At 44.9% G+C, this 24,550-nt stretch overlaps 1 protein-coding gene across 6 annotated transcripts in view; it reads right to left on the bottom strand.

Moving 5' to 3' along the window:
* Window positions 1-24,550, bottom strand: part of KATNIP (katanin interacting protein) — a 194,177-nt gene that overhangs the window by 94,871 nt on the left and 74,756 nt on the right. For all 6 annotated transcript variants that reach the window (XM_030301244.1, XM_030301248.1, XM_030301245.1 and 3 more), the window contains exons 7-8: window positions 22,453-22,581; window positions 929-1,196 (exon numbers count right to left, since the gene is read on the bottom strand). In XM_030301244.1, the coding sequence (XP_030157104.1) occupies window positions 929-1,196; window positions 22,453-22,581 (397 nt within the window). The remainder of the gene's footprint in view (window positions 1-928; window positions 1,197-22,452; window positions 22,582-24,550) is intronic.

Genomic DNA, 24,550 nt, shown 5'->3' with positions numbered 1-24,550 from the left:
CACAGCCGGCTTGGAGAAGGATGTGCTCAGAATGGAGAGGGAAGACGGGCACAGACCAAGCCAGCTCGGGCCTGGGCACGGGGACTGTGGCAGGTAGGCCCCTCCCTGCCCCCTCATCAATTGTTTTCTCTACTCAACTTTCCAGGGTCCTTTCTGGAAAACCTCCCCTCGTGGACAGCTGCTGTTTCTGTCTATCCTGCACGTTTCCTTCCTTCCTGAGATTTACCTTGACTTTCCCTTTGGAAACTACCTGTCCATGTGGTTTGGCTGGCAGTGACCGCACCCAAGGCCTTATTGGCTGGACCTGGTCCATCAGAGCCACAGTGACTAGTTCAGAGATGTGACCCGATGTGGGTTCAAGAGCCAGGCCTGGGACCTGCACTGGAGCTTTTGGGAAGAAAAATCCATTCTCTGAGGGAGGCATAAAGCCAGTGTCTCAATTCTGTGTCAGTTATGTGGAGAGCCCACCTCAGAAGGGTCCCAGGACAAATGAAGGCAGAGACGAGAGAGAGGAAGTGGAGGAGAGAGAAGCGGGGGGGGGGGGGGGGGGGCAGGGCGGGGAGGAGGGGCCAAGAGTCCCATGACAGCCCTGGTCTCCTCCGTTCACCAAGCCAATCTAGTCCCTTTTGCTGAAGCCAGTATGCATTAGCCAGTTGGCATGTGGACCCTGTTATACTTCCTACAATCACAGGCTAGTCCCCCAAAACTAGCTGCCAGACACCTGCTGTTTGGGATTTCAGGGTCATCTGTAGGCCTCTGGGAGCCTTTGTGTCTCGCGATCAGCAGACAGACCAGATGGACATACCTCCCTGGCCTGCGAGACGGTCTGCCCAAGACCGAACTCCTGAAGCCCTGCTGGCAATACAAGTCCTGCTCTTAGGCCCAGAGCCACCAAAGGCAAAGAAATGCCACATAAGGCAGAGCTCACTTTTGGAAGCTGGGTTAAATTCCAGCACCACGAGGGGGTCTGGGCCCCGGGGAGGGTGTCCTTCCATCTCCTGGTCCTTGGGAACGTCCTTCCGCACCGCGTCCCCACTGGAAGGGGCGGGGTCATCTCTGCGGTGGCCCCCCAGCACCTGCTCTTCGGGCTCTGGCTCCGAGAGCACATCTTCTTCGATAGAGTCATACTCATCGCTGGAATCATCTTTTTGTTTCCTTTGTAGATTTACACTAAGTTCCAGGCTTTTCCTCAGCTCCTGCCAAAAGTCAAGAAGAGAGGCAAAAAATGAAATATGTTACTTTGAGAAGAACTCATCTGAAAATGGATCATTAGAACCGAGGGACTATTCCCAGCAAACGAACATTTACCAAAACCATCTTGACACACGTGTGGTCATCGCTCGGAAGATATGAAAGGGACGAACGAGCCCCTCTCCAGCAGGGCGGTAATTACAGTATGAATTGTGGTCACACGCCTGGGATGTCACTAAGAGTGTACGTGTGTGTGTGTGCGGGTGTGCGTCACAAGTGTTTTGGTTTGGGGCTCCTGTAAACAGACTGTGGGGTCCCACCTCCCCCCACATCAGCGTCTCCGATTCGGTGGGAGAAGATGCGCTTCTAACGAGGTGATGTTAATGCAGCTGGTCCAGGGACCACACTTTGAATATGAAATCCCAAAGGCCTCCAAATGATCCTGAAATTCCAGACGGTAAAGTGTCCGGCAGAGAGTTGTGGGGGGCTATCCTATGTACTGAAGGATGTTTAGAAGCACCTGAGACGTCATAAGATTTAGCACTCGGTTGGCCTTTTTTTTTTTTTTCAACCTGTGTCTCATCTCCATGAGATGGTAGACTTACAAACGAAAGGCCAAACGTGAAGATCTACACTTGGAGAGACCAGGAAATGGATCACCGACCAGGATCCTTCTGAAAGGGATAAAGGGCTTACCCTGGGACAAAAATTTTAAACTCGACTCTCTGAGCAAACCAGTGGGTCTGGTCAGCCCAGCTATACTACCGGCATAGCTCGTGTTATCGAACATAGCTCTGAGAAAACGAGAAGCAATCAGTATGCTTGCCGTATATGTGTGATTGGCCAGTAAAACTTACTAGCGGCTGTGGTGTGCCGAGTGACGACTCCTCAAAGATGTCCACGTCCTAATAACCCCAGGACCCTGTGAGTCAGTGATAGCTCGTGAAGAGTGGAGAGGCACTAGAATACTTTGACCATCTTAGATAAACCATTGTAAAAAGACCCGACAGTAGAAATATGATGGACACCAAATGTGCTGCTATGGGGACTCGGGAAATAAGGAGCATGTTATGGAAACCAGGAGAGAGGGAGTCCCATGACGTAGCGGCAGGATCTTAGCCGAACTGTGTCTACGGCTACGTGAGAAGTGGTGCGTGGACCTGAGATTTGATGATGTGGGCAACTCTCAGCCTATCTAGGTTGCAAAGGATGCTAAAATGAGGAGATTCACTGTCAGAAAAACACGCTCGGGAGAGAAGCCTGAGCATGGCTGGACAACCTTTTGCTAGTTACTGGAAAAGGATCCAAAGTTTGGGGTATTCAATCATGCTGAGGGTTCTCTCGAGACATGGGACTCATGGATCCTTGGAGACATCTCAGCAGAAGCCAGGAATAGAGGGAAATTCTCCAGGAAAGATCTGTGAAGCAAGCTCTTGTCTAATGGGTGGAATCCTAGAGACGTACAGAGACCATATGGTTTTTGAGAATGGCATACCACTGCAAACACCGGCAGCCGGTACCAAATGGAAGAGAGGAAGGATGCAATACAAGAAGGCTTCCCACTCTCCAAATTCTACGGTCAGGAAGCATGAGGCTCTGTGCTGACAGTGTGGAGCCTGCTTGGGATTTGCTTTCTCCCTTTCTCTCTCTCTGCGCCTCCCCTGCTCGTGTTCTCTCTCTCTCAAACAAAAATAAATAAAATTAAAAAAAAAAAAACAGATCACTATGGCTCTTGGGTACCGAGTGGAATTTGAGAGGTGGGGCCAGGATGGAAACAGGGCACACAGGTACAGCAGCAGTGGGGGAAGGCGGAGGTGGCTGCGGAGGTGGGGACAGCAGGTGCATTTGGAGATGCGTTTTGGAGGCAGAGATGACAAACGATGGGCTAGAAATGAACAGGGTATATACACCCTTTGACCAAATCTCTCTGAGAGTCATCCCTCAGTCCTAATATACGAAGGTCATTGAGGGATCCTTGATAATAGAGAATGACCTTGAGGGATCCTTGACAATAGAGAAGGATCTCAATGTGCAACCAGAAGAGGTAGGTTCAATGGTGCATCGAGTGGCACCAACGGAGCCTTGAGCAGCCACCACAGAAAACGAGGTAGCTCTCGCGCCCTTACTCAGAAAGACAGGAAGACATACGTTTAAGCAAAACCAAGCATGTGAAAAGATGCACACGTAGGATATGTCCAATTGAAAAAAAATGGTTTCTGTGCATGTGTGCAAATATGCCTACAAACAGTCTGGAAAAACAGGGGCGCCTGGGTGGCTCCGTCGGTTGAGCGCCCGACCTCGGCTCAGGTCACGATCTCGTGGTTTGTGAGTTTGAGCCCCACGTCAGGCTCTGGGCCGACAGCTCGGAGCCTGGAGCCTGTTTTGGATTCTGTGTCTCCCTCTCTCTCTCTCTCTGCCCCTTCCTCTGTTCACGCTCTGTCTCTCTCTCTCTCTCAAAAATTAAAAAAAAAATCATAAAAAAGTCTGGAAAAATAGTCACCAAATTACTAACAGTGTTCTCTCTGAGGGTGGCATTATGGGAACTTTCTTCTCCATTTTGTTTTACTTTTTTTTTAAGTTTATTTATTTATTTTTGAGAGAGAGAGTCTGGACAGGGGAGGGGCAGAGAGAGACGTTTATTTATTTTTGAGACAGAGAGAGACAGAGCATGAATGGGGAAGGGCAGAGAGAGAGGGAGACACAGAATCCGAAGCAGGCTCCAGGCTCCGAGCTGTCAGCACAGAGCCCGACACGGGGCTCAAACCCACGAACCGTGAGATCATGACCTGAGCTGAAGTCTGGCGCTTAACCAACTAAGCCACCCGGGCACCCCTTCAAATCCATCTTAAATGGAAATACGGAGTTTTTAAAAATGGCAACTCTAACCTGTAAATATCTTTTTTCGTGATTTTTTAAACCGATGAAATATTTTTAAATTTTTAAAAAATGTTTATCTATTTTGAAGAAAGAGAGGGAGAGGCAGAAAGACAGGAAGACAGAGAATCACAAGCAAGCTCCACACTGTCAGCGCAAAACCTGATGCAGGGCTTGAACCATGAGATCGTGACGTGAGCCGAAATCAAGAGTCAGATGCTTAACCGACTGAGCCACCCAGGTGCCCCCTGATGAGATTTTTTTTTTCTTTTCAACGTTTATTTATTTTTGGGACAGAGAGAGACAGAGCATGAACGGGGAAGGGGCAGAGAGAGAGGGAGACACAGAATCGGAAACAGGCTCCAGGCTCTGAGCCATGAGCCCAGAGCCCGACGCGGGGCTCGAACTCCCGGACCGCGAGATCGTGACCTGGCTGAAGTCGGACGCTTAACCAACTAACTGCGCCACCCAGGCGCCCCTTAGATATTTTTAAAAACCTCTTGTGATCAAGAAATTTGAATTTTGAGCTGCCTGCGTGGCTCAGTTGGTTAAGTGTTCGACTTCAACTCAGGTCATGATCTCACGGTTTGTGAGTTCCGTCCCCGCATCGGGCTCCCTGCTGTTGGCACAGACCCTGCTTTGGATCCTCTGTCTCTCTGTCTCTCTCTCTCTTTGCCCCTCCCCTGCTCATGCATGCATAGCATACTCACTCTCTCTCTCAAGAATAAATAAACATTAAAAAAAAACAAGAAATTTGAATTCAATAATTCCTCCCATTTCAATTTGGTTTTTGCTTTTGTTAAATTAGTGCAACTTTCAACGCCATAATTGTATTTACAAAATACATATGAAAGAGAAGCCTAGATTCTGCACAGCTGGTGTCTTCTTCACAAAGGAAAATAACACACTTGCTCACACCGGATGAGCCAACTTTAGGAACCTATGCTCTTATGATGCCCACGTGATTCAAAACCATCTGTTCCAGGGCAAAGGGGAGACAGGCAAAGGGGAGACAGAGCAATACTCTCCCGGGAAAGCCGTTCAAAACCTTTCCATCTGGAAAGATGAAGACCTTGAACTGGTCGCTTTGAAAGCCAACCTGCCCATACTTCAAACGCATACCACGCAGGGGGATCTACTGGTTGCTTTGAAGCTGTCATCCAGAAATTTCTCTGTGAACACTAACTGTAGAGCTTTGCTTTACGATCTTGTGATTTCGGCGTTCAGTGTTGACAAGTTTTTGTAAGTTTTTATTTATTTATTTTTGGGAGAGAGGGAGCCAGAGAGGAGAGAGCAGGGGAGGGGCGGAGTGGGAGGGGCAGAGAGAAAGAGAGAGGGACAGAGAGAGAATCCCAAGCAGGCTCCATGTTGCCCAGCACAGAGCCCGACCTGGGGCTCGAACTCACAAACCCTGAGCCGAAACAGGGTCGGACTCTTGACCGACTGAGCCACCCAGGCGCCCCTCAGCGTTCGCTGTTGAAAATGTTAAGTTCACACCCTTGCGACAGAAAGCCCTCTGTACAGAGGCCAGGCGGTAAACAGTACGGGTGGAGAACAAATCGGTCTCCTCCTCTCTGGAGAGCCAGGGGCGAGGCCGAGGAAGGAAGAGACACCAGGTAAAACGTGGCAGGGGTTTGACGGTCAGTGGATTAGTGCCTCACGTGTCTGATCTGCCTCCTTCTGCTGGGCTAGGAAGAGAGGGAACCCGGGCGCCACAACACATGAAACGTTTGCCGTAATAGTGACAATAACTGTAACATCAACAGCCGTAGCGGCTACCAATTGCGAAGCTTTTGTTACATACGGGCCACCAAGCTAACCTCTCTACGCACCTTGTCTCATTGCTGCCCCTCACCATCCCGGTGGGTGCCCTTATCTTATAGGCTCAGGGCACCTGTCTAAGTACCAGGGCGAGGTCATGCAGCCAGCAATGGCAAGGCCCGTTTGGATGAATGACCGTCTTGACTCCAAAGTCTGGGCTCTTCACCACGTGCCCGTGTTTATTCCCTGCCTGGTACCAACGCGTCGGAAGCAAGTGGTCCCTCGAGCGGGATGAAAGCGAGGTGCTCAGTGGCTGTCCCCTGGTTTGCATGGAACTGATGACAGCCGCCTATAAGAGCTTTTGACACAAAGCTGCCTTGAGGCCACTAAACGTGCTGAAGTGCGTGCTAAGTGCTCATGGATGAAGCATTAAACCTCTTACGACACTCAGAAAAGGGAACGGCTGGGTCTAGGTTCTGGGCCGGGGGTTCAGGGCCTGACTCCAGCCACCCTGTGTCCCCCGGCAAGACTCTGGGCCAAAAGCACCCCCCACCCCCACCCTGCTAATGTGGGAAAATGCGGCCTGGCGAACTGACAAGGTTGCTAAAGGGTTGCAATGAGATAATAGCCATGAATCAGTGCTCCGTGATTGCTTTTCCAGAGGTCTTGCTTTTCCAGAAAATTTCAAATTGAGATGACAGCATGCTCACCTTTGTGTCTCAGACCCTACTGACTTTGCCTACGAGAAGATCGGACGTTTAGACCACAAAGCCGCAACAGATATGACGGTTTTCGAGAAGAAGCAACAGACTCTGGGGTGGAGGTCACTGACCTGCCGCCGGTCCCCCTGCCCCACCACCCCCCCAACAGTGTCTCTCACTTGGTTGGCAGAGTTATAAAATTGGGATCTGGAACGCTCGAAGTCTGGCCCACACAGTTAGTTGTAATAATTCCCACTCACGCCTACTGCCTTATACGAACCATGTTGCACATTTATATTCATCTGCCTGGCCCAGAAAGGGTTTTTACCCCGCCTCAAGGGGTTAATCGACTCATTTGTTTTTCTTTTCACTCACTCGTTTATTCGACGAATATTTATTGTTGAGTACGCTTATCCCAATAAGTGCGTCTGACTGCTAAATATTAGGGATGGAGGGATGAACCAGGCGGACAGAGTATCTGTTCTCACGGAATTTCTAATCTGGCAACAAAAACAGCCATTTTAGAAGACATTACAAGTGCAACAGGCTTCGAGAGGCCAAACCTGGGGCTTGCCAGCCCACGCCTCAAACCTGGTGGCTCTTGGATCACAAGCTTTCCAGAATAAAGTGACCTGAGCCCTAACTTTAGGGTCCACACCGTGTATTTTTAAAATCACCTTCCCCTACACCCATTCTGGCGAAACTATGGCAAGGAAAATCTGAGTCACATATTATATGCTTCAAATACCCATGTGGTGTTTAGTTTCTGGTACTTTCTTACCATCCCATTGAACCTTGGATTGTCTTTTACTAATTTTCATTCAAAGCTAAATTTATTTATGAAGCGCCTTGGAGTTTGGTCTCAAACATCTATCGTTATGAAGAAATAAATCTATCCTTGCCTTAGGGAGTGGTGACATAAGGGAAAGGGCAGGGGCCGTGGAGGCAGAAGGGCACTGGAGGCTGCCTGCCTTTTTCCTTGGCTGTGAGGCACTTGGCAAACCTCTCGGCATCAGTGTGCCTCACCCGGGCCTGCCCAGAGCAGGGGCTGGTTGTAGGAAACTGCGCAGGGATGAGGGGATAGAGACAAAGTAACGAACAATGCTGCCAGGCGCCTAGAAATGTTGAGGAATCCTCTCCACCCCCAATCACAAACCAGTTAGAGATAAATGACAAGGAAGGGGCGCCTGGGTGGCTCAGTCGGTTAAGCGTCCGACTCCATTTCGGCTGAGGTCATGATCTCGCGGTTCGTGAGTTCGAACCCCTCTGACAAACTCCGAGCCTGGAGCCGGCTTCGGATTCTGTGTCTCCCCCTCTCTCTGCCCCTCCCCTGCTCATGCTCTGTCTCTATATGTCTCTCAAAAATACATAAATGTGAAAGAAAGAAAGAAAGAAAGAAAGAAAGAAAGAAAGAAAGAAAGAAATGACAATGAAGACATTATACACATAGCAAAATTTGTAGGACAAGGACAAAGCAGTGCTTGGAGGAAAATGTATAGACTTAAAACTGTTATATTAGAAAACAAGATGGAAATTAAACGAATTAAACATTTAACTTAACAAACCGAAGTTATAATGTGGAGGTGGGGAGAGAACCAAAGCAATAAATTAAAGCAAAACATTTAGGTAAAGGATCAAATGAAAGTAGAAACGAACTGAAATAGAGGCCAATAAGCGAATGAGTGAATGAATAAATAAATGATGTAATAAAGTATACAGGCTCAAAAAACAAAAGCTGGGCACAGTTTGGCTGGGGAGGTGGAGAGAGCCTTTCATATTTTACACGTTCTGAATTGTCTGAATCTTTTCTAACGAGAAGGCACTCATATGTTAGATGTTATGTTAAATAATATGAAATAATGTAAAAATACCTAAGAAATCCTAAGTAGGCTACAAATGCAAGAAATGAATGACGTCATTTATTCCAAAAGCGATGCAGAGGTGGGTTATTTTTTCCTTTCATTGAGACTGAAAACGATGCTTTAGTAACTCGGATACCATCCGGTGTCGTCACGTACAGAAATGCTCTCTTGGGTAAAAGAATCACTACATCTCGCACTTCTGGACCCGCATTTCGTGGGCCGTTGGTGCCTGTTCAGCATCATTCCACATGAATCATTCCTGCACCGCTGGCCTTGTGCCGTCTGACCCTCCTGCCCGGGACCCTGCCTGATGCCATCGGCCAGGCTGTCCTTTGGCCTGAGCTGTCTAGATGGGCATCTCTGGGTGCATTCAAGGGAACCTCGCCCCCTGATGGCTCTGAATACCAGAGAGGCTAACTCAAGTGCCAGTGAGAACGGAGAAAGGGCTCCGCTTCCTGTCATCAGGAACGGACGAAGCTATCCAAACCGGAAGTTGCAAGCTGGCGGTCTCGGGCCAAACCAGCCATGCATTCCGTTTGCTCGATAGAAAATAACGAACATCAACATTAAAAAAAAGCAAAAACAAAGCGGGGAGAAGCCGAACGCCAAGAAACCCAGACACCTGACTTCTTTTAAAACTGGAAAGCAAGGTACCCCTGGGCCCTTGTGTCCACACGACTGCCCAGCTGTGTCAATATATCCCCACCGCTCCCTGCCGTGCCCGGACACCCAGGCCAAGGGCGGTGCTTGTTACTTGCCTGCCTCACTCCTGTCATTTAAAATACTCATTTCAGTTGGCACCATGTGCCAGCTATCCCAGTATTTCAGGATCCAAACTCCATCCCCCACGCTGATTTTTCTACCACAAGCAGCAAAGAGTCTTGTCAGCTTATGTGTTAGACTCCAAACTCTGACTCATAGTTTGGAAAATACTGTCACCGGGACGTGATGACTGAACTCAGCTTGTGTGGGCTGGCCGGGGTGCCTAATCAATATCTATACCAGCCCCTCGTTCACTGACCACATCAGCCAATGATTCAATTCACTGGCTTAATGAAGATTTATTTGCAAACGGACTCTATGCCAGGCGCTTTTCTAGGGACCAGAGATCCTGCAGGCAGAGACGATGCACATCTCTGCCATCATGAAGCTTAGATCTGGGGTGAGGGAAGGGTGTTACAAGCCCTGAATATGTAACTTTCTTACTACCTACAGAAAGAGTCCCCGGGGTGAGTGGACACTCGATGAACATTATGTAACCTCGACTCCTATGGATATTGTCAGCAGGAACAGAGTTTTCCTATAAACTCCATCAAGTCTTTACAATTTCAGAGCTGACAGGCACAGGAAATATCTAACCCACCCCTTCTTGGTGACTGAGAGGAAAGGGGGTCCTGAAGGAGTGAGACCTGGCCAAGGCCCCACAGTTTATGGAAAGCCCAAAATACCCTCTTGAGGCTTACCGACTCTCAGCCACTAGCTCCTTTTGGCTCTGTGAAAAGGAGTCACAAGCTCCGACGTCTTCAGATGATGTAATGTAGCATAAAATGGCAATGGGAGGGTGAGTGTCACACATTAGGGAGCGGTGGGGACCAGGGCAGATGGGAGAGTGCGTGCTCAGAAGAAAAGTTTTCTAATTCAAAATAGAACAGGACTTCCAGGGAGGATGGAAGAGTAGGAGGGCTTTAAGCTCACTTCGTCTCACACATACAACTAGATAACACCCGCATCGGTGTAAATAACCCAGAAAAAAATGACCCAAAGACTGGCAGAACAGGCGGCTAAATACAGAGAAGAGGCCACGTCGAAGAAAGGAGGAAGAACAGAGACAGTCAGGAGCTAAACGCACCCGCAGGACTGTCCGTGAGAGGGACCGAGGGAGGGATGCTGCAGGTGCAGAGAAGGGAGAGAAACAGACCCTCGCACCAGGGACCCCAAGCGTGGGGAACCTGCACGGGGAAGATGAGTCCCCATAACAACTGCCTTTGAAAACCAGAGGGGCCAAACCTTGTGGGTTCTTATAATCGGTGAGACTTAATCACCTGGAACTTTAAAGATCAGTGGCTCAGCTCTGGGAGAACCAAGAAGGCGAGAGGAAACGGAGTTCCTGCCCTTAAAGAGACAGCACAACAAACATGCCTGTGGAGATACAGGGCAGAAGCAGCAGTTTGAAAAACGCCTGGGGTGTACACGAGGGAGACTTGTTTATCCATCTCAGAGTGTGGGCTGGAGGGGCAGGGACCTTTAGGAGGCTTCTCCAGGAACAAAGGAGATGGCCAGTGCCATTTCCCTCCAGCCCGGACCTGTGGATGCCTGTGGGAAGGGCACAGTGCCAACAATTCCCACCTAGCTTGCTAACAGTGTGTTGGCCCCGACGTTCTCCTGTGGACACGCCCCCTTCAATATGCCCTTGGCCGGAACCCGTCCAAAGTGTTGCCACCAGCCCAGTAGTGTGTAAACAGCCCCACGAGGGGCTAGTGGCACTAAAAGTGACTCCTGCCCCGGGGGCAGGGGGGAGATAACCACATACACCACTCCAACTGCAGACCCGGCAGCGGACTGGGGGCAGACATCCGGTCTGACCACAGGCCCTGCCCACCAACAAAAGCTTCTTAGGGGACGACACAGGGAAAGCATCCTGCAGTTCAGTGCTACTGCATCTCTGGCAAATGCCCGGTCTGACTCAACCCAAGCCCCAGGTAGCCCCACGCTGGCCTACTAACAACACAGGGAACAAACCCTGCCCTAAACAGGCAAAGAGAGCCACTGAAGATAACCGGACTGAAGGGAACAGTGGCTCAGCCACAACAGCAGGGGGCATGCAACACATAGGAGACACCCCTGAAGCACCAGGTTCCAGAAAACCGGGGACACTGAGCTGAGGGGTCACTGTAGGACCTCTTCTTCAAAAGGCCACTACTTTCAAGAGCAAAAGATATAGCTGAGTTTTGTAACACGCAGAAACAGACACAGAGAGACAAAATGAGGAAGCAGAGGAATATTCCCAAATGAAAGAATGGGACAAAGTCACAGCAAGAGACATAAATGGAACAGAGAGAAGTAGCCTGCCTGGTAGAGAATTTCATATAACGGTTCAAAAGATACTCACCGGACTTAAGAGTGGGGGGACTTCACTGAGACTCAACAAAGAAATAGGAAGCACAAATGAACCAATCAGAGGTGAAGAACTCAATAACTGAAATGAGAAACACACTAGAGGGAATAAACATTAGACTAGAAGAAGGAGAAGAATGGATTAGCAAACTAGAGGACAGAGTCACGGAAAGCAATCGAGGTGAACAGGAGAGAGAGAGAAGGAATAATAATAAAAAATGACAGTAGATTAAGGGAACTCAGCAACACCATCAAGCCTAATAACAGTCACAATATGGGGATCCCAGAAGGAGAAGAGAGAAAATTTATTTGAAGACATAATTGCTGAAAACTGGGGAGGCACAGAGAGCCTCCAACAAAATCAACCCAATGAGATTCACCTCAAGACATGCAGTAATTAAAGTAGCAAAAAGTAGTGATAATGAGATAACTTTAAAAGCAGCAAGGGAGAAATAGAAAAACATTCCATGCTCACTGATTGGAAGAACGAATATTGTTAAAATGTCGATACTAATTCAAAGCAATCTACATATTCAATGCAATCCCTGTCAAAATAACACCAGCATTCTTCACAGAGCTAGAACCAACAATCTTAAAATTTGAATGGAACCAGAAAAGACCCCGAATAGTCAAAGTAATGTTGAAAAAGAAAAACAAAGCGGGAGGCATCATAACTCCAGACTTCAAGCTACATCCCAAGGCTGTAATCATCAAGACAGTATGGTACTGGCACAAGAACAGACTCACAGATCAGTGGAACAGAATAGAGAACCCAGAAATGGATACACAAATGTATGGCCTAATCTATGACAAAGCAGGAAAGAATATTCAATGGAAAAAAGATAGTCTCTTCAGCAAATGGTGTTGGTAAAACAGCGACACAGAAAAATGAACCTGGACCACTTTCTTACACCAGACACAAAAATAAACTCAAAATGGATGAAAGACCTAAATGTAAGACAGGAAGCCATCGAAATCCTAGGGGAAAAAACAGGCAACAACCTCTTTGACCTCGGCTGCACCAACTTCTTACCTGACATGTCTCCAGAGGCAAGGGAAACAAAAGCAAAAATGAACTACTGGGACCTCATCAAGATAAAAAGCTTCTACACAGCTAAGGAAACGATCAGTGAAACTAAAAGGCAACCGACAGAATGGGAGAAGATATTTACAAATGACATATCAGATAAAGGGTTGGTACCCAAAATCTATAAAGAAGTTACCAAACAACACCCGAAAAACAAATAATCCAGTGAAGAAATGGGCAAAAGACATGCATAGACACTTTTCCAAAGACATCCAGATGGCCAACCAACACGTGAAAAAATGCCCAACATCACTCTTCATCAGGAAACTACAAATCAAAACTGCAATGAGATACCACCTCACACTTGTCAGAATAGCTAAAATTAACAACTCAGGAAACTACAGATGTTGGTGAGGATGTGGAAAAAGGGGAATTTGCACTGCTTTTCGGAATGCAAACCGGTGCACTCTGGAAAGCAGTATGGTGGCTCCTCAAAAAATTAAAAATAGAACTACCCTACAACCCAGCAATTGCACTACTAAGTATTTATCCAAAGGATTAAAAAAAAAGCTAACTAGAAGGGGCACATGCACCCCAATGTTCACAGCAGCAGCACTACTGACAATAGCCAAATTATGGAAAGAGCCCAAATGTTCATTGACTGACAAATGGATAAAGAAGATGTAGTAGTATATATATGGAATATTGCTCGGTGATCAAAAAGAATGAAACTGTGCCATTTGCAACAATGTGGATGGAGCTAGACTGTATTATATTAAGCGAATTAAGTCAGTCAGAAAAAGACAAATATCATATGATTTCACAAATATGTGGAATTTAAGAAACAAAACAGATGAACATAGAGGAAGGGAAGCAAAAATAAGATAAAAACAGAGGGAGACAAACCATAAGAGACTCTTAAATACAGAGAACAAAGGGAGGGTTGCTGGAAGGGTACTGGGTGGGAGGATGGACATTAAGGAAGACACATGTTAGGATGGGCACTGGGTGTTATATGTAAGTGATGGATCACTAAATTTCATTCCTGGAAAAATAAAAATAAATAAAGACAAAAACTTTAAAATGTAAAAAGTAGCAAGGGAAAAGAAAACAGTCATGTACAAGGGAAACCCCAGAAGGCTTTCAGCAGATTTCTTAGCAGAGACCTCTCAGGCCAGAAAGAGTGGTATGATACATTCAAAGTGCTCAAAACAAAACAACCTGCCACCAAGGACACTCTATCCAGCAAGGCTATCATTCATAATAGAAGGAGAGATAAAGAGTTTCCCAGACAAAAGTTAAAGAAATTCATGACCACTAAACCAGCCCTACATTAAAAGGGGACTCTGAGTGAAAAGGAAAGACCGGAAGTAAGAGTCAGAAAAGTAGGGAGCACAAAAACAGTAAAATTAAGTACATCGGCAAAAATCAGTCAAGGGATTCACAAAATAAAAGGATGTGAAGTATGATACCATATACCCAAAACTGGGGGGGGGGGGACGGTGAGAGGATTAAAGAATGGGTTCAAACATAAGCAACCATCAACTTTATGATATAGAGTGCATATGCATATGCATAAGATGTTACATTACAAATCTTTGATTTGGTAACCACAAATAAAAAAAACCAGGGGCGCCTGGGTGGCGCAGTCGGTTAAGCGTCCGACTTCAGCCAGGTCACGATCTCGCGGTCCGTGAGTTCGAGCCCCGTGTCAAGCTCTGGGCTGATGGCTCGGAGCCTGGAGCCTGTTTCCGATTCTGTGTCTCCCTCTCTCTCTGCCCCTCCCCCGTTCATGCTCTGTCTCTCTCTGTCCCAAAAATAAATAAACGTTGAAAAAAAAATTTAAAAAAAAACAAAAAAACCAGTAATAGCTAAGCAAAAAATAAAGAGAAAGGAATCCAAGTATACTAAAGAAAGCCAGCTAACAGTGAGAAAAAAAAAGAGCAAGAGAAGAGTAAGAACATACCTATCAATTACTTTGGAACAAATGGTCCAATGAAAAGACACAGAGTATCAGAGTGGATAAACAAACAAGACCCATCCATATGCTGGGCTCATTTCAGACCTAAAGGCTGACCCAAGAGGCTCATTTCAGACCTAAAGACACATGTAGCTTAAAAGGAAAGGGAAGGAAGAGCATTTATCATGCAAGAGGAAGTGAAAAGAAAGCTCTGGGTGGCAGCAATACTTACATCAGACAAAACAGACTTTAAAACAAAGACTGTAACAAGAAACAAAGAAGGACACTATATAATCATAAAGGGAATGATTCACCAAGAAGCTATAACAATTATAAATATTTACATACCCAACATAGGAGCACCCAAATACATAAAGCAGCTAATAACAAACATAGAGGAAGTAATTGATAGTAATATAATAATAGTAGGGGACTTTAACACCATACTTATATCAATGGATAGATCATCTAAACAGAAAGCAACAAGGAAAGTGGCTTTGAATGACATTGGACCAGATGGATCTAACAGATATAATCAGAATATTACATCCTGAAGCAGCAGAATACCCAATCTTTTCAAATACACATAGAACATTTTCCAGAATAAGTCATCTATTAGGCCACAAAACAAGTCTCAACAAATTTAAAAAGATTGAAGTCCTACCATGCATCTTTTCTGACCACAATGCTTTTGTAACACTAGAAATGAACCATGAGGAAAAAAATCTAGAAAGAACACAAATATATGGAGGTTAAATAACATGCTACTAAACAGTGAATGGGCTAACCAAGAATTCAGAGGAAATAAAAAAATACATGGAGACAAGTGAAAATGAAAACACAATGGCCCCAAACTCTTGGGATGCAGCAAAGCTGTTCCAAGAGGCAAGTTTATGGCAATACAGATCTACCTCAGAAAGCAAGCAAAATCTCAAATAAACAACCTAATCTTACACCTAAAGGAACTATAAGAAAGGACAAACAAAACCTAAAACCACAGAAGGAAGGAAATAACGAAAATTGGAGCACAAATAAATGAAATAGAAACTTAGAAAACAATAGAACGGATCAACGAAACGAGGAGCTGGTTCTTTGAAAAGGATCAACAAAATTGATATACCTAGCCAGACTCATCAGAGAGAGAGAGAGAGCGAGAGAGAGAGAAGACTCAGACGAACAAAATCAGAAATGAAAGAGGAGAAATAACAACAGAAGGGCACCTGGGTGGCTCAGTTGGTTGAGCGTCCGACTTCAGCTCAGGTCACGATCTCACGGTTCGTGAGTTCAAGCCCCACACTGGGCTTTGTGCTGACAGCTCAGAGACTGGAGCCTGCTTCGGATTCTGTGTCTCACTCTCTCTCTGCCCCTCCCCTGCTCGTGCTCTGTCTCTCTCTCTCAAAAATAAATAATCATTAAAAAAGAAAGAAAGAACAACAGATACCACTGAAACACAAAGGATTATAAGAGAATATTATGCAAAATTATATCAACAAATTGGACAACCTAGAAGAAATGGATAAATTCCTAGAAACAGATAATCAACCTCCCAAAACTGAACCAGAGAGAAACAGAAATTTGAACAGATTGGGGTGCCTGGGTGGCTCAGTCAGTTGAGTGTCCAGCTTTGGCTCAGGCCATGATTTCACAGTTCATGAGTTCAAGCCCCACATTGGGCTCTGTGCTGATAACTCAGAGCCTGGAGCCTGCTTCAGATTCTGTGTCTCCCTCTCCTTCTCTGCCTCTACCCTCTTTGTGCTGTCTCTTGCTCTCAAAAACAAGTAGACATTAAAAAAAAAAAAAGAAAGGAAATTTGAACAGACTGATTACTAGCAATGAAATTGAATCAGTAATCAAAAAAACTTCCAACAAACAAGTGTCCAGGACCAGATGGCTTCACAGGTGAATTCCACCAAATATTTAAAGAATTAATAGCTATTCTTCTCAAAGAATAGAAGAAGGAAAACTGCCAGAAAAAAACAGAAGAGGAAGAAAAACTTCCAAATTCATTCTATGAGGCCAGCATTATCCTGACACCAAAACCAGATAAAGACACTACCAAAAAAAAGAAAATTACAGGCCAATGTCTCTGATGAACACAGATGCAAAAATCCTCAACAAAATATTAGCAAACTGAATCCAACAATACCTTAAAGAAATCATTCAGCACGATCAAATGGGATTTATTCCTGGGATGCAAGGGTGGTTCAATACTCACAAATCAATCAACATGATACACTGCATCAGCAAAAGGAAGGATCAAAACCATATGGTCATTTCAATAGATGCAGAAAAAGCATTTGACAAAGTACAATATTCATTCATGATAAAAACTGTCAACAGAGTAGGTTTAGAGGAAACATAACTCAACATAATAAAGGCCATATATGAAAAATTCACAGCTAACATCATCCTCTAAAACCTGAGAGCTTTTCCCCTAAGGTCAGGAACAAGACAGGGACGTCCAGTCTCACCACTTTTATTCAACATAGTACTTTGAAGTCCTAGCCTAAGCAATCAGATAAGAAAAAGAAATAAAAGGCATCCAAACGGGTAAGGAAGAAATAAAACTTTCACTATTTGCAGATGACATGATACTATATAGAGAAAACCCTAAAGATTGCACTAAAAATTTACTAGCACTGATACATGAATGCAGTAAAGTCACAGGACACAAAATCAATACACACAAATATGTTGCATTTCTATACACTGACAATGAAGTAGCAAAAAGAGAAATTAATAACCCCAATTACAATTGTACAAAAAATTAAAAAATACCTAGGAATAAAATTAACCGAGGGAGTGAAAGGCCTGTACTCTGAAAACTATAAAACACTGATGAAAGAATTTGAAGATGACACAAACAAATGGAAAGATATTCCATGCTCACAGATTGGAAGAACAAGTATTGTTAAAATGTCCATACCACTCAAAGCAATCTACAGATTTAATGCGAAACCCATCAAAATACCAACAGCATTCTTCACAGAACTAGAACAAATCATCTGAAAATTTGTAGGGAACCACAAAAGACCCTAAATAGCCAAAGCAGTCTTGAAAAAAAACAAAACTGGAGGTATCACATTCCCAGATTTCAAGATATACTACAAAGCAGTAGTAATTAAAACAATATGGTACTGGCACAAAAACAGACACATAGATCGATGGATCAGAATAGAAAACCTAGAAATAAACCCACAATGTTATGGTCAATTAAACTTTGACAAAGTGGGCAAGAATATCTAATGGAAAAAAGACAATCTCTTCAACAAATGGTGTTGGGGAAACATAACAGCAACACGCAAAAGAATGGAACTGGACCTCTTTCTTATACCACACACAAAAATAAACTCAAAATGGATGTGAGACCTGAAACCATAAAAATCCTAGAAGAGAGTCCAGGCAGTAATGTCTTTCTGGATATGTCTATAACCACTTCTTTCTAAATATGTCTCCTGAGGCAAGAAAAACAAAAGCAAAAATAAACTATTGGGACTTCGTCAAAACAAAAACCTTCTGCATAGCAGAGGAAACCATCAACAAAACTTAAAACACAATGTATCGAATTGGAAAAGATAGGTCTGCAAATGACATATCCAATAAAGGGGCAGTATCCAAAAATGTACAGAACTGATACAACTCAACACCAAAAAGAAAGAAAGAAAGAAAGAAAGAAAGAAAGAAAGAAAGAAAGAAGAAAGAAACCCAATACAAAATGGGCAGAAGACATGAACAGACACTTCTCCAAAGAAGACATCCAGATGGCCAACAGACACATGAAAAGATGCTCAACATCACTCATCAGGGAAATGCAGATCAAAACCACAATGAGAGATCGCCTCATACCTGGCAGAATGGCTGATATCAAAAACACAAGAAACCACAAATATTGTTGAGGATGTGGAGAAATGGGAAGTCTGCTGCACTGCTGGTGGGCATGCAAACTGGTACGGCCACTGTGGAAGACAGTATAGAGTTTCCTCAAAAGAGTAAAAATTGAATTACCATATGATCCAGTAATCCCACTATTGGGTATTTACCCAAAGAATATGAAAACGCTAATTTACTAATTTGAAAAGATATAGGCACCTCTATGTTTATTGCAGCATTATTTACAATGGCCAAATTATGGAAGCAGCCCAAGTATCCACTGATAGATGAATGGATACACAAGAGTGTGTGAGTGTGTGTGTGTGTGTGTGTGTGTGTGTACATGTCTACACAATGGAATATTACTCATCCATAAAAAAGAATGAAATCTTGGGGCGCCTGGGTGGCTCAGTCGGTTAAGCGACCGGCTTCGGCTCAGGTCATGATCTCGCGGTCTGTGGGTTCAAGCCCCACGTCGGGCTCCGTGCTGACAGCTCGGAGCCTGGAGCTGGCATCGGATTCTGTGTCTCCCTCTCTCTCTGACCCTCCCCCGTTCATGTTCTGTCTCTCTCTGTCTCAAAAATAAACATTAAAAAAAAATTAAAAAAAAAAAAAGAATGAAATCTTCCCATTTGCAACAATACGGGTGGATTCAGAGGATAGAATGCTAAGTGAAATCAGTCAGGTAGAGAAAGTCCAATACCACGTGATTTTACTCATATGTGGAATTAAAACAAAACAAAACAAATGAACAAAGAAAAAAGAGACAAACCAGAAAACGGACTCTTAACTATAGAGAACAAACTGATGGTCACCAGAGGGGAGATGGGTGAAATAGGTGAAGGGTACACTTATGCACCTGAAACTAATATAACGCTGCATGTTAGCTACACTGGAATTAGAACAGACAACAAGACACATCGATGAGCTAAACCTGGCCCCCGCAGTCAGGGATCCAGGACCTCCCCGCTGGCCATACCTACTTCTTTAAAAAAATGTTTAATGTTTATTTATTTTTGAGACAGAGAGACAGAGTGTGAGCGGGAGAGGGACAGAGAGAGACGGAGACACAGAATCCGAAGCAGCCTCCAGGTTCTGAACTGTCAGCACAGAGCCCGACATGGGGCTCGAACCCACGAACTGCAAGACCATGACCTGAGCCGAAGTGGGACACTTAACCTGCTGAGCCACCCAGGTGCCCCTGGCCACACCTATTTCTATTCATCACTGTATTTCTACCCTTATCTTGAATTCCAGCATAATTTTTTCACGTCATAACTAGTAAATCCTCTCCTACATGCCCCTATTTTCTCCGGGTTGCTTTTTTTTTTCTTTTCCAGTGAGAAAAAATGTGAAGGGTTCATATTCATTTTCTTAATATAATTATGTATTGATACAGTAACACAAAGTTAATTTTCTATCTAAAATTCATCTCTTTAATCAAAAACCTAAATAAAATAATTTTCTATGAAAATATTTCTAAAATACATTAAGACTTTCCTGTCTTCTTTAAAAGAGTGTGTTGAACATCACTTGGTCTTTTCTTGATACTAATGGTCAAAATTCTGGATAGAAATTGATCTATAATAGAGAAGATGCTGTCAGGAGCTATTACGGTTTTGTATCTTTCATTTGTTATTTTAAGTAACATCCTCTGTCACCAGAAGTATAGGATATGGTTTTAGAGGCAAGGGCAGAGCTCCTCTCATCCTTTTCTGGCTTTTGTGAACCTCCTGGATTTTTGTTGTTGTTTTATTTTGTTTTTTACTTTATAGTTATCCTAATTTTGTATGATGGAGATGAGATTCTAACTTTGAATTTTAAAGCTCCTTTTGGGGGGGGGGGGCGCCTGGGTGGCTCAGTCCGTTAAGCAACCGGCTCTTGGTTTCAGCTCGGGTCATATTTTCATGGTTCATGAGTTCAAGCCCCACACTGGGCTCCACGCTAACACCACAGAGCCTGCTTGAGATTCTCTCTCTCCTTCTCTGCTGCTCGTATGCTCTGGGTCTCTCTCTCTCTCAAAATAAAATAAATAAACTTAAAGACTTTTAAGCTTTTTTTTATAGTCCCCAGTTCCAACTCACAAAGTGCAAATTATCTCCAAAACTTTCCTTCTGTACGAGGTAAACTGAAATCTTCAGTCCTTCCGATTCACAATCACTGGGAATTCTTTTGTTAAAAACTATGCTATCTCCTATATACAACTTCTGTATCTTAAAAATTAGCTCTAACATATGCATTTCAAATATTCTACACGATTCTTACAGAATCAAAAATTGAGATCCACAGCTGTCTTTTCCCTAAAACTGGGGTTCTCAAACATGGCAAGATGTTTGCAAAATGTGGGCTACTTCAAACAAACAAACAAACAAACAAACATGCCTGAGCCCAAGCCCAGGATCAAAATCTGAACCTCTAGAAGGTAGAACCTGTGCATTTGTGTTTATTTTATTTAGTTATTAGCTTTTTACTTTTCATGGTGTGCTTATTGTAGATTTCTCATGCTGTTTGTAAGAAATAAGAGAGAGAGAGAGAGATCCTATGTATCCTTCAGTCAGTTCCCCCATGGTAGCATCTTGCATAATTAAGGCACAAAAGCACAATCAGGAAACTGACATCAATATAATCCTACAGAGTTTTTAAAACTAGGTCTCCTTAAAAGGAAACTCTTCTCTTTTGTTCTTTGCTGGTGCTTAGCTCCACTGAAGCGGCATATCCCCCTCCTTAATGTGCTAGCTTTAAAAAAACAAACAAACAAACAACTTTTTATTTTGAAAAAAAGGTAAAATCCACAGAAAATATATCTGACTACTATAATGGGAAGGGTATAATACATACCCTCCACCTACATTCATTAGGTTCTTCACCAATTCTGGGCAGACCTGAGAACTGGAGCCTTCTCTTACATAAACAGAACAGACAGAATCATCGAATTCAGGGAATTTAACATCCATACAATATTATCTAATATAATGTAGTTCATTTTCAAATTCATTAATTTCCCAAAACCATCCTTAAATGTAGGGCAATTAGCACCCCCAACAGCCCCCTGCCACCCCCCCCCCCAACAAGGATCTCATGTGGCGTAACTGTGGTATGCTGTTAGCCTCTTTTTTTTTTTTAATGTTTATTTATTTCTGAGACAGAGAGAGACACAGCATGAGTGGGGGAGGGGCAGAGAGAGAGGGAGACACAGAATCAGAAGCAGGCTCTAGGCTCTGAGGTGTCCGCACAGAGCCCGACGCAGGGCTCGAACTCACAAACCGTGAGATCGTGACCTGAGCCGAAGTCGGCCACTCAGCCGACTGAGCCACCCAGGCACCCCTGCTGGTAGCCTCTTTTATCTGGAATAACCTTTCTCACTTATGCCATTGGTAGTTTTGAAGCCTCCACGTGAGCTGTTTTGTAGACAGTCCCTCAATTTGGCTTTGTTTGGTTGTTTCCTCATTGGGTTTCATTTTTGAAAAACGTTGTTCATCAACGTTCCCAGCTATGGGTTCACTGAGGAGATAGACATTCGGCAAAGGAGAGGTCTTCTCGATCATAAGCACAACTGACAGATGGCCACCTCTCAGCACCTTGCTTCCAGGCTGAACATCAATGATATTTACAAGACTGTGCCCCTACAGAGAGCTGGGCACTTTGGGGAGCAAAAGCAGGCCAGCGCAATTCCCAGCCTAGGACTGTTAATTGCAAGGAATAAGGAGTCACGGGGTTGAGGTTTCCAGTCTGGGTTTCTCTGAGGGCTGGGTGAACAACATCCTTTCTCCCGTCCTCAGTTTCTCCAAACTACAAAATGAGGACGAAAGTACCTAGCAGTTAACTCACAGGGTTAATGCAGTGATGGGTGTTCCACACTCAGCACGGTGCTTAGCACTTAGTAAATGTTCATTTAATGGGAGCTTCTACCCACATGAAAAACTAGATCATTAAGTCAAATCTCACATGTATTGTTTTAAACCTAACGGGGGGCTAGAGGTTTTCTGTTAAAGCCAAATCCTGTTGTGATTTTCCTATCCTACAGCCCAGCTGCTTGGCTATGGCAAAGACCCCTGGCCCTTCATGGGGTTATGAGGCTGAACTTCATCTTACCATTACATCCTGAATAGTTAAGAGGATCCTTTCTTTGTCTGCACTGCTGGCAGGGTCTGGTAATCCATGTGCATTCAGAAGGGAGAAATTAAAGTCACAGGGCGTGGTGCCGGTAGGAGACTTGGTACCCTAGGGGCAAGCAGAGAGAATGGGCGTGGTAAAAACAATTTATGTCCCTGAAGATGCGCTGGGTCCCTCGTTCTCTCTGCTGGTCTCCATGCCTCCCGTCTGCCTCCTCACCGTCCATCATTCTCGGCTCTCTCTCCCAAAGCTGAGCTGGTCAAACTCATCCCTGCCTTACCCACACCGCTGCAGGCACACAGTTAGTAAAGAGACCAGGATCCAAACTCAGGGCACCAACAACCTAGACACTGGGCTCAGTGAGTACCGAGATACGGCCTCCACATCTTGCTGAACAAAGAAAGTGGGGTATCAAATAGTGTGGATGGTATATAATCCCATGTATGTGGAAACAGCTATAAAAAGTAAAGGAAAAAATGGTTCTCGCTTGAAAGTTATTTAAATGGTAATCCAAAACAGAAGTACCCAAGCAACGGGATGGGCTTAAAGACAATCTTTCATTTTTTAAGCCTCGCCGTTGAAATTAATGAATGGCAAACTGGAGGGATTTGCTACAGGGCCCTCCCTGCTGGGAACCGGGTGGGATTCCCACGGGGGATGCCTGGCCAGTGATGGCACCCTCTAATCTCCACGATTCCCATAGGTGAGCCGTCATGGGCCTCGGCAGAGTCCACACGTGGTGGACCTACTGGGGGCACACAGGCTGTGGACAGGTCTTCAGTTGTTTGTATGTGTCAGCAAGTAACAATGACTTTAAAACATCGAATTGTAATCGTGGGCAAATATCCAGTTCATCCCACACCAGGGTCCACACAATGGAGGCATTCCAGAAGATGGGGCGGGCAAGTCTTCCCATCGCCCATCGTGCTCGCAGGAAAAATCAAAAAACTAAACTCAGGAATTACCACCACTCACTGGGGATGGGCCAGGACTGGAACATTCCAGATAAACCATCTCCTCTTGGATGTAATCAATACGTTACGTATGTAATGAACGTAAGACACTTTTATTCTGGATGGATACACCCATCTATGACCTCTGGGGCAGTGGGATTATGAAAAGACTTTTATTTTCTTTGTATGGGTTGAATTTTATTTTTTTAACTTTTATTTTTTATTTTAGACAGGGCGGGGGGGTGGGGGGAAGAGGGGTAGAGGGAGAGAAAGAGAGAATCCCAAGCAGGCTCCAGGCTCGGTGCGGAGCCCAAAGCAGGGCTCGATCCCACAACGCTGGGATCGCGACCTGAGCCGAAATCAGAGTCAGCCGCTCAACCCGACTCAGCCACCCAGACGCCCCGATACATTGTTTATTGTCTGTTTTATCTTCGGTGTGTGGAACGGTACCTGGGATCTGTCACGGGGACCAGGCACCTGCAGTGCACGCACCTGTCTAAGGGGACAGCCGCTCCTCAGCTCCAACCGCTGCTGTCACGTAAGGATGTGGCTCCCAAACGTTCGGATTTTTCAAGAGAAGCCCCAAATTCCCATTTTGACATGGACTCTTTCGAAAACACCGTGCAAGTCAATGGGCTGAGGCCAACGGAGCATGTCTGCGGCATGCGGGTCTGCGAACTCGGAGCCCGCAAGAAATTGAAGATCACCAAGGGTATGATTGAAGGCAAACAGGCTGGTATGTTTCAACAGTGAAGGTCAGACGAAAAGTACACATGCGGACGCAGATTTCCTTTTGCTCCGCCTCGGAGCTGCGCTTGCAAACAGTGTGAGGTGGCTGAATATATTTAGCCACACGCTTTTCTTATTATTTTTTTTTTTTTCCTCTCTAGTTCAGACTGCATCTCTTAAGGCTTCTGCCTCGGCCGAAAACGCGTGTTACCATTTCACTCTTTCGCTTCGCAGGAAAATAACTCCGAGGGGAAATTGACTGTGAAGCCTTACGGAGTGCCCCCTCAAGATGGGGAGAAAAAGGAAAGAAGGAAATACAGTCAAGCGCTCACAGTGGAGACAAGGAAGGGCGGGCAGGGCAGGGCCATGCTGCTGCTTCAGAGGGTGTGTGCACC

Source organism: Lynx canadensis, chromosome E3 (genome assembly GCF_007474595.2).
Source record: "Lynx canadensis isolate LIC74 chromosome E3, mLynCan4.pri.v2, whole genome shotgun sequence".
In the NCBI taxonomy this organism is placed as follows: domain Eukaryota; kingdom Metazoa; phylum Chordata; class Mammalia; order Carnivora; family Felidae; genus Lynx; species Lynx canadensis.
This window is presented reverse-complemented; position numbering and strand designations above follow the sequence as displayed.